Source organism: Erpetoichthys calabaricus, chromosome 1 (assembly GCF_900747795.2).
Source record: "Erpetoichthys calabaricus chromosome 1, fErpCal1.3, whole genome shotgun sequence".
Lineage (NCBI taxonomy): Eukaryota > Metazoa > Chordata > Cladistia > Polypteriformes > Polypteridae > Erpetoichthys > Erpetoichthys calabaricus.
Window position 1 is genome coordinate 331,373,170 of NC_041394.2, and position 14,800 is coordinate 331,387,969.

At 38.4% G+C, this 14,800-nt stretch overlaps 1 protein-coding gene across 1 annotated transcript; it reads left to right on the forward strand.

Moving 5' to 3' along the window:
• The first annotated feature begins 818 nt into the window (after positions 1-818).
• LOC114666276 (zinc finger protein ZFP2-like) lies at positions 819-14,664 on the forward strand. The gene is made up of 5 exons (XM_051925721.1): positions 819-951; positions 7,685-7,711; positions 9,455-9,997; positions 12,576-14,482; positions 14,607-14,664. The coding sequence occupies exons 3-4, from the start codon at positions 9,490-9,492 to the stop codon at positions 13,763-13,765; spliced, it is 1,698 nt and encodes a 565-aa protein (XP_051781681.1). The 5' UTR covers positions 819-951; positions 7,685-7,711; positions 9,455-9,489; the 3' UTR covers positions 13,766-14,482; positions 14,607-14,664.
• The last annotated feature ends 136 nt before the right edge of the window (positions 14,665-14,800 follow it).

Here is a 14,800-nt window from a genome sequence, read left to right on the forward strand (position 1 = left end):
TTTATATATACAGCGATATCCAGGAGCCAAAGAGGAGCCATTGGAGCAGTACAATCATTATCCAGTTCTTCAGTGGGGAATGCTGATTATTGTATGTGCGGTTTAGGAAAGTGAAGAAGGTTTTCTTCTTTTGCAGATGGCTTCTGGCATCTAGAAGGTAACTCACCATTATAAACACTCACCCATTGTACATATTGAGTGAGCTTTTTATGAAACTTTCCGGGTGGGCTACAGTATGTTATATAGGGACTGTGCTCTTCCAAGACCCAAATAGCAATTTTTGCCTATCTGTGCACAGTGCACCTGTTCTAATCACTCATAGCATCTGCCTGAAAGTGACGGGTCAGACCCCCCCATGTGCATTCAGGCCAATCAGGGTGTTAGGTGTGGTCATTGGTGTAGACAGAGAAAAGGAGAGGAGACGGAACACAGCCCCAAGAGCACTGTCTGTCATCCGTTTCTTAGAAAATCTGAGATCCAGGGACATGCAGCACAGTCCACATTTCTACAGAGCATACTGTATAACCCCCATTTTCTTAATACCTCAATATTATCATTTACAGGTATTAATGTAAAAATGCAATTACATTCATTTGCACAGTATGAGTCTGCTGAATTGGCACATTTACAATATTATTTTTTTAGAAAATGTGCTATAATTCTGTGTTCCATTTCAACTGTCGATTTTCTTGTGAAATCGTCATATTTGAAAATGATCATTTGAGTAGCAAAGTTAGTCCAGACTTCACTGAGGCTTTTATTTTGATACATTTCTTTCTTTCTATTTTTTTTTTACCTCAAGAACTCCTGAAGAGGGCGATGACGTTAGCCAGTGCGACTGAAACAGATGTGTGATGGTGGCGCGTGTCCTTACGGCGCGACCGTTCAACTCTCTCAGACTGAGGGCGTTCGGGAGGCTCGTGAGGAGAAGCTGATCTGCGGAAAGTAAAGGTATATACCCCCCCAGCCCTCCCATAGAATGTGAAGAACGGAAATGACACAACAGCGGCACCGGAATTCGCTGAAATCTGGCACACGGTTTGTAGTTACCGAGCAACAACGCTAAGGTTTCTTCTTGTGTTTATTGTATCTTGCAGGCTCTGCTGAAGTCTCAAAGGGGTGGCCCTTTAGGTTGACAGGTTCTTGCCGATTATATCCACAACTCACTTAAAATAGCAAACTGTCGTATTTACTTTTAGATGTAGTCCCCCACACCAATAATTAATTCCAATGTTTTCAATATTTTCTGAATGCTTCACTAGCTGCGGAGTTCTAAACCGAACATGTTTATTGATTTCTAATTTTCTTTGTCTTTCGTGCTCAGATGGCCGCGGCTTAGCTGTTCACTGTTTTCCGCACCTCAGTGAAGGGAAACGTCGTGTGTAGCTTTAAATTGGAATTACTTGAGAATAATCCAGCGGCACGTAAAGGCTGACCCCGATTTTTTTTAATATGCACTGAGCAAGTGTAAACCAAGTAACCCCATGGGCTACTTTGTCCCTAAAGGTTATGTCAAGTGTCAATTATATTTTAAAGGATCCCGACAGCCGCCGTTGTGCATTAATTTTCATTCCCCGCCTCCACAGTCAATCAAGTGTCTTTTTGGCATCGCAAACAAGAGGGTCTCCTCATGAAAATACAAGATTAATAAAACGACGTGTCGAGTCCTGGTCATCTCAACTGAACAGATTTTCATGTTAACGGCGGATTTGATGAACACAATTTGTTACACGTTTAATTCAAATCATGGAGATGATGACTGGGTTTTGGTACTGGAGCGAAAGATGCCCACTTTGTAATCGTTAATACTATGGCGACGTATGTATTAGTGATATAAATAAGAAATGTTTAAAAATTAATATAAATGAGAAATGTTTAAAAATAAATATATGGTGTAGGCCTGAAGTGTATAGGGAATTAAATTCATTTACTAAAGCATTGTTTAATGAATGAATTGTGTCATCCGTGTTTATGTGTGAAGAGCTTCCAGTTCCAAAGTACCAGGGCTCAATTTTGTAATGCTAAAAAGTTACACTTTTTAAGAATTCTACTGGAGCTACAGCATATTCCAAAGGTATTCCGTTTTTGAAGAGTGGGACAGTGAGTTTTATAACTAAGTTTTACTTGTTTAGTTTTGGACTCACAAATTTAACTAACGCTACATTCACCTGCTGGTGGAGAGATTGAACTTGAAATTTGTAGCACCCTGCCTCTCCCCTGGGGCCTCATGTATAACGCCGTGCATAGAACTCACACTATAACATGGTGTAAGCACAAAAGCGGGAATGTGCGTACGCACAGAAAAATCCAGATGCAAGAATCTGTGCTTACGCAAACTTTCACGTTCTTCCACTACATAAATCCCGATCAGCGTGAAAAGTAACGCACGTGCACGCGCCTTCAGTCCCGCCCCAATTCCTCCCAGAATTACGCCTCTTTGAATATGCAAATCAATATAAATAGCCTTCTGTGAAAAGACAATGGGAAAAGCATGGGGGAAAATATAAGAATTTCAGCGAATACCAAGTGGAGGCAAAGGAAAAACGTACTATTTTTTGGTTTAAACAGTGGTATAATCAACAAAAGCAAGTTGATCGAGTGACATAGCGTGTCGGAGAAACTCAAAAGCTCAAGTTCACAAAGTCGCACAGTGCCCGAAATAAAAAAGAAGTCACATATCAAAGTCGGCGTGAAAAGGCGAGTCGTAGCCCACCGTCTGAGTGTCATATGAAAGCTTATTAGGGTACAGACAAAAAAAATAGGCACACAGTGGGAAAAAAAGCACGAAATGTCAACTTTAATCACGAAATTTCCACTTTAATCACGTAGTTTATTTTGCCATTAAAGTAGAACATCATACACTTCATCTTAAAATCGTTTAATTTACTAGTTTCTCAAATCCCATTGTAACTAAAGTAGCACGTTAAATGCTTTGTTCTGTATTTGATCTTCTTTGTGCTCTGTGTGTGTGAATCACTACCTGCTTCTTAAACAGGCTTTCTCTTTCTCCGACAGGACACATAATCCATTACATTTGTGATATTACAGCTCTCTGAATAATTAAAATACTGAGATGTATACGTGATATCTTTTTCATGATGATAGGAATGAAAGCATGTTCTTAAACATGGGAACACGGTGGCGCAGTGAATGGTCGTGTCTCACGCAAGAGGCTTGCTGCGTCATGCGCGACCTTCGATGAAATAATTTATTACAGAAGTACTGTCTCTTTCAAACGTACTAACCTCCAATTCCTGCCCTTCCTTTTCTTTCTCCAAATACCCAGTTGCCACACAATCAGCTCTGTAATAGACGTTAAGCCATCTGTAAGCTTAGAACGCCGATTCTTCAAAACTTTTAAGGAACATTGAAATATCTTCGTAGTACATGTTTAATTATTCTATCCGTCTATCCTTCCAGTGTTGCGTCAGCACCAGCAAGAATACAACGCAATGCAGGAACAATCCCTGAACTAGCTAGCGCTGCGGCACCGTGTCCTCACATGTTTAATTATTAACAATATAGATTATTTAAATGAAGTTAAAGTTTTATCTGTATAATATAATCAACATATTTTGCTGCATTTCATCTTAAAAATGATATCGTCATCATATGTAAATACGCGCTTTATAAAGTGGCGCAGGTTGTGCAATATTATAACTGTAGTGCAAGTTTACAGTGAGGTGATTGTACTTATAAGTACAAACAGTTCTACAAGGAGCACTTGATGGACTGATGTGCGTTTAGAGTTCTTGGGATGAAACCGCAAAGTCCGTACAGGAAAGTCTCTGAAGCATTTTGCCATGGCTGAGGCAGCATCTGCTTCATGCTGTATACCGATAATTCTCTTTCCAATCAGCTGCTGCTGTGATTCCCCACTCAGATACAGTGATATAAATACTCCAAGTGGTGCAGTGAGAGTAATATGGAAAAAGATGATCTGCTGTGGCAACCCTTAACGGGAGCAGCTGAAAGAAGATGCAGTGAGAGTAACAACGCTAAAGCAGTTATGGTATTTGGAATACTATGGCTATTCCCTGGACCATTATATTGCTGCAGGTTAATTACAATCAGATTTATACTAATAAACAATATGCAGTTAGTTTGTGTATTTATAAAGCCACGTCAGGAATGTGGATCTAAGAAAGAAAGGGTGACCACACAGGAACAGTAGCACTGCTTTGACGCTGGGTGCTGCCAGTCTGCAAAACCGAGCGGAGAAATTGCGTACGCCAGGGTATGAGGTACCGTGGAAATGTACGTGGCTTTACGCCAAGTTTAGGTTTTATACATCGCGATTTGAGTGTGGAAACGTTCGTACACAACATTTCTGTGTGGTACGCACCATTTATACATGAGGCCTCTGGTGTGTGATTAATGCTAGAATCGGGTTTGGCATTTATTTACATCAGTGTCCTTGCTGAAACTTATAAAATTATACACCTGTCTTTAAAAGCTGATGGGATTCATCAATGTTTTTTTAGTTTTCAAAGTAGGAACGTTATGAAGGTTTGAAACAATAAATTCATTTTATTTTGGTCAGTGGTGTAACAATGGATTGTGCAGATTGTGCAAAGTACAAGGGCCCACTTGGGACTGTATAGATTTTTTTTTTTTTATTCTTAATAACTAAAACGGGGGTTTCACAGTCTCGATGCAGTGGCTTCAACATTCAGTGCCTTGTTACCATCAACTCTGACCTCGATGGCTGATGACGATTGCATGGCTTAAATGTTACTGCTGACTATACCAGTGACTGCTGTGTGAACCCGCTGTGGCAACCCCTAATGGGAGCACCCGAAAGAAGAAGAAGTGATATTTTAAGTAATATGATTTGTGACTTGCCAATCAGTTCCATTTCTGTAAGCTTTAACAGTTTAGCATATCTGTAATCCATTTTGTGTGGCTTACTGTGCATTAGTGTCACTACTGTGAGGATTTGTGAGCGTGACCACTTTATGATGTCCATTTTCTCAGAACCTGTGTAAAACAGGTCGATTGTGTAGTAGTATCCTATTAGCCAGTGTTGTTGTTTTAATTTGTTACAAATTGAAATGGTTTCATTTTATAGCACAGAACAGTTTCTACTTTCTAGCTTATGTTACATTTTAATCATCTTCTTTCACAAAGTAGTCTTGGAAAAGTAAGCGGGTTCACATTTTACATATTTATGTACTAGTACTACTACCCACACCTCCCACATGCCATTCTCACAATTTATTTTATTTTTGCTAAATTACAGCTGGTGTAATAATAAAGCGATTTAAAAAGTTATTACAAATTTCCGGTTTCTTTGTCACCAGTGTGATGCCAATGCCCAGCCAGCCCCTAGGATTTAGTTGCAAATAAATGACTAAGTTATGCTAGACGGGAGGGCCCACCTGAGGGCGCTGCACAGGGGCCTTCACCAAGCTAGCTACGCCAGTGATTTTGGTGTTAGCAAATGGAGCAGCTCATTTAATTGCTGGTGTAGACAAGCCCACTTTAACTGAAACTTGCTCATTTTTTTTTTACTTGTTGTTAGCACTATCAGTGTCCAGTTTCCTCCCACATCACGCAGTCTTAAGATGCATAATTATGGATGCGAATGAGGTTCCCCTCACAACACCGAACTGTATATGCCGGTTAGAAAATGAATGGATACCTGGAAGGCCATTTGTAGATTACAATTAGGGAATAAATGCAAAGACGCAGTTTCATTATTGGGATAGTGTAAGCCTCTGTTTTAAAAAGGAATTAATCTTGTCGTAATTTCATCTCCTTGTATGAATTTGTGATACTGCAAGTTAAATGTTTAGAACTCCTTACTTCATTGTGCCCTTAAAGGATGCAGAAATCGATTTCTGAACTAACTCCACAATGAGATAAATGTGGCAATAACAAACGTCTGTATGTGTTTATTTTTTTAATGTATTAATAATAAGCACAATTCCTTCAATCGCGCATTGAAGTTCTCCAGCCTTGAATTCCAAATAGCTTTCTGCTATTTTTGTTTTTTAAACTTCACTTGAAATGGTGCTGTATCATCACTGCTGTCAGCCCTGTAGTTTTTACTCAAGCTTTTCTCCAAGTGTTTTTGTGGCTTACAACGTTATTTGGCTCCCTCCAGGTACAGACGAGTATTGTAATGGCATTCATTTAATACTGGGGAAAAAAAAAAAAAGAAAAAAGTTGTATCACTATTTATTCAGAATTGTTGTGTCAACTTGGATCCGGAGTACTGGGTCTGGTGGCATCTGCATTTAAGGGTCTGCATTAGTCGACTGCACTGTTTGAAAACCATATTTTTAAATCTCTCTATTACATAAAAAAAATCGAGACGTTTTCAGAGAGATAATTTCACGTCCCGCGAGACGAGACTTTGTGCCAAGAGATGAATTGAAAGCCTAACAGGTTCAAGAGAGAGTGGAAATAAAGACAAACAGTAGAAGAATAAAAGACAAAGAGTAGAAAACAAAGTAGAATGCCATAAAGAGGTTCAAAAACGTTGGCGTGATACACATACAGAACAGGTTAGAGATTACGAAAGTACTAAAATTCGAAAGTTTCAAAAAACTAATCGCATTAGCGCTAACAAACAGAAATTATTACTCGGTGAAATAACAGAACAGTGAAAAGTGATCAAATATATGGACGAAAGTGATATGACAGAGGTACTACAAGTTTAATTTCAAAGAAATCACAATTTGGTCAGGTTTATATTTATGATCACTGAGAAGCAATACAACATAGAATCGAAAGAGTTAAACAATTGGACACATTAGAAATTCTACAGCCAATAATGGATACAAATCCATGTCTAAAGGTATCTATCGCACTTTACACAAAATGCATCTGCAAAACACGGACAAAAGTTTTCTTGGATTTCTATATGAATCCGAAAGATTACGCTTGCATGTATAATAAACCAACATGTGACGAATTGTCAGCAATAATAGTTTCGAAAGACGGAGATATCAAAGACAGAGTTGATATTCGTGTTTATCCAAAAGCGCAGCAAGATTCATTGTAAGCGGCAGATCCGGGAAATGACTAGTGCGTAGGGCTCGCACAGGGGTTAGCGAGCTAAGCGAGCAGGAGGCAGAGCCCCCTAGTATGGATTAAAGATATTTTTAATGCTGCCCTCTAGAATTTGTCTTAAAAGTGACTGTTTAGCCACATGTCCCAATGTGCTGTATCAGCGCCTGCTCCTAACCTAACCTTGGGTTCTACCCCTCACCAAATTGAATTGAGGGAGTCTGTGAATGTTATATTAACATTTCAGGTCTTGACTGATTTGACTAATAGCATACAGCTAATTCGCCATATTTTAAACAGCTGGACTAGGAGCTCTCTTGTATGAATTCTGTCTTTATCGCTATTACGAAAGTCTTCATCCACACTGCCTGTGTGTTCATTTGAGGACTGTACAACTAGAGTGCCAGCTTATGATGCCAGAACAAATCCTCTCTTTTGACAGTGTTTTCATTCGGACTCCTGGTATCACTTTAATTAGAGTTTTATGAGAGGCGAGTCTGAATTTTTGTTTGCATAAGTACATGAATATGTGCATGCATTATGGATTGGCAGAAAGTTCATGGGGTCTTTTTGATCTGGTGACTGCCTGCTGTACACATTTTCTTCTAAGTACACTTGTCACATTGCATTTGGACATTTCTGCTTTTTTGTTAGATCATGCTTACAGGTGGCACAGAATCTGCAGAGGTTTCAGGTATGCATTCATGTCTGTAATGGTTGTCCTGTTGTGTGACTCAGAGGTTAACTAAGCCTGGAATAGCCATGGGATGCTGCTGCTTTTTGTTGTGATATTTTATATGGAAGTAAATGACCTTTTTGGGGGTGTGGGGGTAGGATTGTCCCATTAAAAGAATACTCCACCCAAAAATATTTTTTTAATATTTATCCTATGTGATTTGAAGTGGTGGCCGAGAAAAACTTATAATCTCATGTTTTCATTAAGGATGGAGATAACAATATTCCTGATACAGTGGACTTCAGTGGGGGTCCTACATTGAGAAAGAGTAAACAATATCAAAACAGCCATTTAGGAAATCTCAGATTACTCCAGTTGCATAATTATATGTCACATATTCAGTCATATGCCCCTAACACCCCTAAGACATGTATTTTGGCTAAAATATCATCAAATAAACCACTACCGAAATATATAATTTGCTGTTGTTCAGCTTTGGTCACATACCCATTATATCATTGTGCACAACAGTGAATTTTGTTCACTCAGGGTCAAGCTTTTAAATTTAAGTCCCATCTCCCCCTCATTCCTTGGTCCTCAAGATATTACTTTTGCAGTACTTTTTTATTCTTCATGACAACACAAGATTAAAAGTTTTCCTTGTTCACCGTTCCAAACAACGTGGTGAGAGTAACAGATTTAAAAAATTATCTTTGTGTTTATTCCTTTATCATTCAGGAAAATTTAATTATGAAGTGCTTCATGTAGAAGATGAGCCTCTTAGTGAGGAGATTTGGGTATGAATAAATAGAGGCCAGACCTTCAGTGTTTTTCCACAGACTCTCATACAGTAAATAGTGTCAGTAAATTGGATGAATAACTGAATATGAAAGAAAAAGTCACTTTAAAAACAACTCCAAGTGAAATAACTCCAGTATTAACTACAGAACTTCATGTTGTTATTGATACAAAAGTCATTTCTAAAAGTTCTTTCAGTGGTTTCTTTCATTTCTTTCTCCAGACAAATAAATTAGTGTGTGAAGTGACAATTCTTAATCTGCTGTGTGCAAGTGGGCACTGTGGTGGACTGGTTCTCTGTTAAGGCCTGTTTCCTTCCTTGTGACCAGTACTGCCAGGATAGTTTCTAGTCCAGGCCCATGAACTACATTCAACAGGTCTAAGAATAATATGGTATGGTAGTTATTAAAGGCAATGTATGTCCCACCGTTATCGGGGGGTTTGGGTGATGCTTGGATGTTTTAAGAACAAATATATTTAGCAATTGTTTAAACTTTAGATGACACTGAATAGGGAAGATTACAGCCTCCAGGGTATCTGTTAAAATCTCTTCAGATGGATATGGACAAAATTCTGATTTTGATTGGTACTGTTCAGATAAATTTAAATGTGAAGTCTTACCTTTTGAAATTCCAGAAGTTTTAAAATCTAGTTACACAATGATGGGTTTAAGGCTTTTAAAGCTTTCACCTTGTTAGGTAGAATCTATACAGTGTTCAGATGTAGCTGAAATGTTAGCTTGCATAGCAACCATGCTGTGGGAAGTACAAACCAACAAGAGGTTTTGAAAAAGGTAGCATCTGGAAATGTGTGTGCAGTTTGGTTCTCCATATTATGCAGAGTGACTAGGAAAACTCCAGAAAGAGCAACTGCTACGAAGAATGGCTGAAGGCATTAACTAAAGTGTGTTCTGTGCTTTTTTTAATTCAGTTTTGAGTTTATTCTGTTGTGTTCTGCTTACAGGTTGGTAAAAGGAGGCTGGCTTAACACATGAACAAATGGAGCAGATGTGCCCAGCTGTCAAGGAGACTGCAGAGATGAGCCATAAATGTGATGAGGTGACTTTTAAAGAACACAGAAATGATGAGAAAAAGGAAAATCTCTTGCTACACAGGGACCTCATTTTCGCTGTTACCACAGATCAAAGAAGTGTGGACATTAAGAAAGAAGATTGTGAATGGGAATCCATTCACCTGGAGAGTCATGGAATTAAGGAGGAGGAGGAGAATAGTGAGTGGGTGTCAGTAAGCATTAAAGAAGAATCCGAGCCAAGATCGATTAGCTCAGACATGCTGGAAAATGAAATTGTAAGCAGCATAAAGGAAGAAGTCATCAAATCAGAGCCTTTCTTTCAGTATGTGTGTCCAGGTGAAGAGGTGCCTCAAATAGGCTTTACATCAAGCAGTCACCATACCCTAGAGTATCAATCTGTTCATCTGAAGTCCGAATCTTTGGAGCCGGACATAAAGATTGAGGAAGCATCATGTTCTAGTCATTCTAGAGAAGGTAGGTTCTAAAATAAAAATGTTAGGCTTGGAGCCGATATTGTATAACATTAACTGAAAAATACCCTTTTGATCTTTAATCAAACTTATAAATGCAAGATTGTTATTTATAAAATTTGTGCTGGAAATTAAGATTTTTAGAATTGCTGAACAATATTTGCATTTTTTTAATTCAACAAGTCATTTCTCTCTTCTGAAATGAGGATGTTAAGTGATTGAAGAGGCAATACAGGTTAGTCAGAAATGCACTCCACTCAGAAGGTCATTCTACCCTCTATGTTGCCCCCTTTTTAAATTTAAAATCTTGCATATAGACTTGCATTTATAGTTTTCTTATTAACTAGCCATTCCCCCACCCACCTTGAGACAGGTGTACATTGTACATTTTGTTGAGATAAAACGGAGTAAAACAAATGAAGTATTTTGTCAATCTTATAAAACTTAAAAAAAAATTATATAGTTAGTAACAAAAAATATAATACTGCAGTATATAGATTTTCCTTACCTCTTGTGGATGGTTAAAGGACTGGATGACAATGGTGAGTAAGACCCAAGACCAAAAGGCAAGTTTATTCCTAAAACTTCATGCAGTACTTCTGATGAGGACTTGCCAGGACATTACAAAGCTTAAACATAACCTCCTTTGGCTTTACATTTCCAATTCTGGGACACAGTGCACCTTTACCTAGCACCTATGCGTCCAACTGTGTCCCACCTGTCTTTACTTCTTTGGTCTGGAGTTACCTCCTGTGCCACATTAGGGGTGCTTTCCACATTGAACACCTATGCCAGGTCTGCTAATTGTCTATTACAACTTAGGCCAGGCATCTGCTCCTCCAGTTCAGGGACCCTGAGCTTGATGTGCTTGATTAGCTGTCATCTTCTGCAGGCATAGCCTTCAAGGAGAGCAGACTTGTCCAAGCCACTCTCCAAAAACTCCAAACACAAAAAGTACTTGGAATTTTTTGGCCTCATTTTTAAAATTTGGTTAGGATTAACAACATGCTTGACCTGTTCTAATTAAAATTAACATTAACCTGCTAGCCCCTGTAATACTCTCACACTTCAACTGCCTACTGTGCATCTTTCTTTGGAGTTACTAAACTTTACATTTCCCTTCTTTACTTCTTTAGCTGATTGTTTTCTTAACTGTATGCCTCTCATGTTGCTTCTTTATTTTCAAGCTCTGTGTCCCTGCCTACACTGCTTGTACATAAATAGCATCCCTTTCTATTAATGAGCACTTATGCCCTTGCCCTCTAGCTACCAATATCTTTCTCTGATGTGAATCTTTGTAGTGCATTTTATACCCCAATTCCTTTTTGCTAAAAACACTTGCTTTCTGAATACTCGCCACCAGTACAATGCTGGTTATTTTCTTATTCATTTGCTGGTTTCTACCTCTGCTTGCTCTGTTCCCTGGTCTCTCACTAGATGACCACTTTCCTAATGTGAAGCCCCTCTTTTACTTTCTGTATATTAAAGTCCGACTTATCATCTATGCTATTATTAAAATAAATTACTTTCTTCCTTATACTCTCACTCTCTACTATTACTAACCCTTAGCAGTATAAGCGCTACATACTGCTCTCTCCAGTTACTCTTTTTACACCTTGTTTTCTTCTAAAATGCTGGTTATTACTTACTATCTTGTTGGCTTCTATAGCCACTTTTGGTTTTCTACTCCTCACCCACACTAAAAGTTTAAACACAAGTGCCTTTTCAAATACTCGGCTACCTTTGCTACTGTACAGGCACAAAAAAAAAAAAAAAAAAATACTGTTTTAAATCTTAAGTCACTCTACTGTCCTTCCTTGACTTTTCCAAATTGCTGCACTGCAGATGTCACTGCTGTTGTAACAGATAACATAATTGATTACATTTTTCTTTCTTTTCTTACACAAAAGACTGTCAGTAGCAATGCCATTGATTGTTGGAACTCAAGTTTTAATCACCGTCTTCCTCGCTTCTGGCATGTACTTGATAGCATTTGCTTATTCATTAGACACGTAACGAAGAAAAAATTAAAATCTGAAAATTGTCAGTGTTCTAGTTATTTCAGTTGGGTAAAAAACAGCTATGGACTTGCCCGAAATGGCATTGCAGTGTTTTTAAACACACTGTATCAACTTATAAAGTCTTTAGTCAACATGGATTTGATGTGGGAAACAGAGAATATGTGAAGTGACACATAGTGGACAGTCAATGTGTCTGTTAGTGAAAAGAGCTGTGGTGAATGGCAGCTCACTCACAAAGCTTTCAGGCAATGTGGACTGACAATGAATGCAAATGAAAGAATAAATGGTGGTTTTTCATGTAATAATGGAAAGACTGATGCAACATGTTACTTGACCGTAAATGAGGCACCTTTTACATTGATTTCAGAACACCAGTATTGAAATGTTGGTGCACGTATTGAATTACAGTTCACACAATTGCAAGTACTGTGGTTGGAGGATTCTTCCTTTTTGGGATTATTTTGATAGGCATAAACTGTTGTACACTAACTGATTGACTTATCTGCTCACCATCTAAACTTGTATTTACATAAAATTCTGCATTTGCATGTATTTCTGCAGATTTACAGGGGAGTGGCTTTGCCTCACCATCGTCAGTTATTCAGAACTCTCTTCAGCGCAAACCACAGCAGATAGTGCATGATGGAAATATGAAGATACTGAAGTCTGGATCAGAAATTTTAATTATAGACACATTACAGGATAACTCTACCCCCATTGTAAAACTAATAAGGTCTGATACAACAAACATTAAAGAACAGGTGCAAAATTCAAATGGAGAAGATTTGCATGTCTGTGAATATTTGAGGGAAACTATTAAATGCAGAGATGAATGTAAAGATGATCAGAAGAGTTGTAAAAGTCGGGAGTCATATTGCTGTTCTGTTTGTGGAAAACAATTCTTCAAGAATTGCCATCTTCAGACCCACATAAGAATTCACACTGGCGAGAAACCGTACTGCTGTTCTGAATGTGGAAAACAATTTTCAGTGAATAGCCATCTGCAGACTCACAAAAGAATTCACAGTGGAGAGAAGCCATATTGCTGTTCTGAATGTGGAAAGCAATTCTCCAGCAGCACCAATCTTCAGATCCACAGAAGGATTCATACTGGAGAGAAGCCATATTGTTGTCCTGAGTGTGGCAAACAATATTTGCAAAAAGGCCATCTTCAGCACCATTTAAGAATTCACACTGGTGAAAAGCCGTATTGTTGTTCTGAATGTGGTAAACGATTCACCAGGAATAGCAGTCTTCAAATTCATCAAAGAAACCACAATGGTGAGAGTCCATATTGTTGTTCTGAATGTGGCAAGCGATTCACCACCAACAGCAATCTTAAAACCCATACAAGAATCCATACGAAGGAGAAGCCACATCAGTGTTCTGAATGTGGGAAACAATTTTGTAGCAGTAGTAATCTCAAGATCCACACAAGAAATCATACTGGGGAGAAGCCGTATTGCTGTTCTCAGTGTGGAAAACGATTTGCCAGAAATAGCCGTCTTCATATGCATGAAAAAAGGCACAATGGTGAGAACCCGTATTGCTGTTCAGATTGTGGCAAACGATTCAGCACCAATGGAAATCTACAGGTACACAAAAGAATTCACACAGGAGAGAAACCATACTGCTGTGATGACTGTGGCAAGCAATTCATCACTAGTAGTCATCTTCAGAGGCACAGAAGAGTTCACACTGGAGAGAAGCAAAACATCACTTCAAAAAACCACTTCATGACTCAAGAGTGAAGTTCACTGCTGTATTAAAAGTATGCAAACTAAACCATTGTTGAGAAATTAACCCCAATATGCATCAGATGTGGAATAAAACAGTTGAAATTGTGCCAGTGTTGCACAACAGGTCTTTTCCAAAAACAAACAAAAAAAAATGTTTTAAGGTTCATCTGGATGCCCTACTAATTATTACCACATACAAACTACAGCAGGAAGCACTATTACAGACCACAGAAGTACTACATTGAGCCCTTTCTGCAAATTGTATGGGAGTAACAGCATGAGCAATAGAACATTACTCCTGTTTGGAAAGGTAGAAAATAACTGGGGAAAAATATCCCCAAGCAGTTTTCCTATTCTGTGGACAAAAATGCACAATTAGTAGCAGTCTTCAGTGCAGGTGTTACACCGATCCCTCGCTGCAAATTTAAGGTGCTGAGGTACAGTAGTACTACAGAAACATTATGACTAAAGAGTAACTTTCACTCCTGTCTTGTAAGCACACCACAAAAATTTGGAGAAATTAACTACAATATACAGTAAAGCATATTGCTGAGATGACTGTTGGAAACGATGCTCTGGAAGAAGCAGCTTTCAAACACAAAAAAATGAACACTAGAAAGACACAAATCCACCTCTATTATGAAGTTTGGTCAGATGTTTTGTAAAACTTCCAAATCTTGTGCACAGATAGAGGCAGTAGAGTTTGCTAGGAATGAAGGCTTGCATATTGTAATCTTTTTAGTTAGCCAATAAAAGGTGTCATTTTGCTTGGCTTTTCTCTACATTCATAATGGCTAACACGGTACAACACCCTAGTACTAGGAATGAAGAAAATGGACCACTAAAAAGACAGAAAAAAAAAACAACTTGCAAGGATACAAATATTGTGGTAAATATGCTGATTTCCTGCTCTAAGCCCATGCAGATAAGGTAAAGATTGCTTACTACAGACAAATGATCAAAAGAGGTTTCCTAATCATAGCTGTACAAGATAGTTCAATGCATCAACAGAAAAAAAAATGGAGAAATGGATAAGAAAGTTAGAGA

Bases quoted from the DNA above. Each gene is read 5' to 3' on its own strand.
- LOC114666276 (XM_051925721.1), top strand. From the start codon at position 9,490: ATGGAGCAGATGTGCCCAGCTGTCAAGGAGACTGCAGAGATGAGCCAT. The intron at 9,998-12,575 runs GTAGGTTCTAAA...GTATTTCTGCAG, and splicing joins TTCTAGTCATTCTAGAGAAG to ATTTACAGGGGAGTGGCTTT.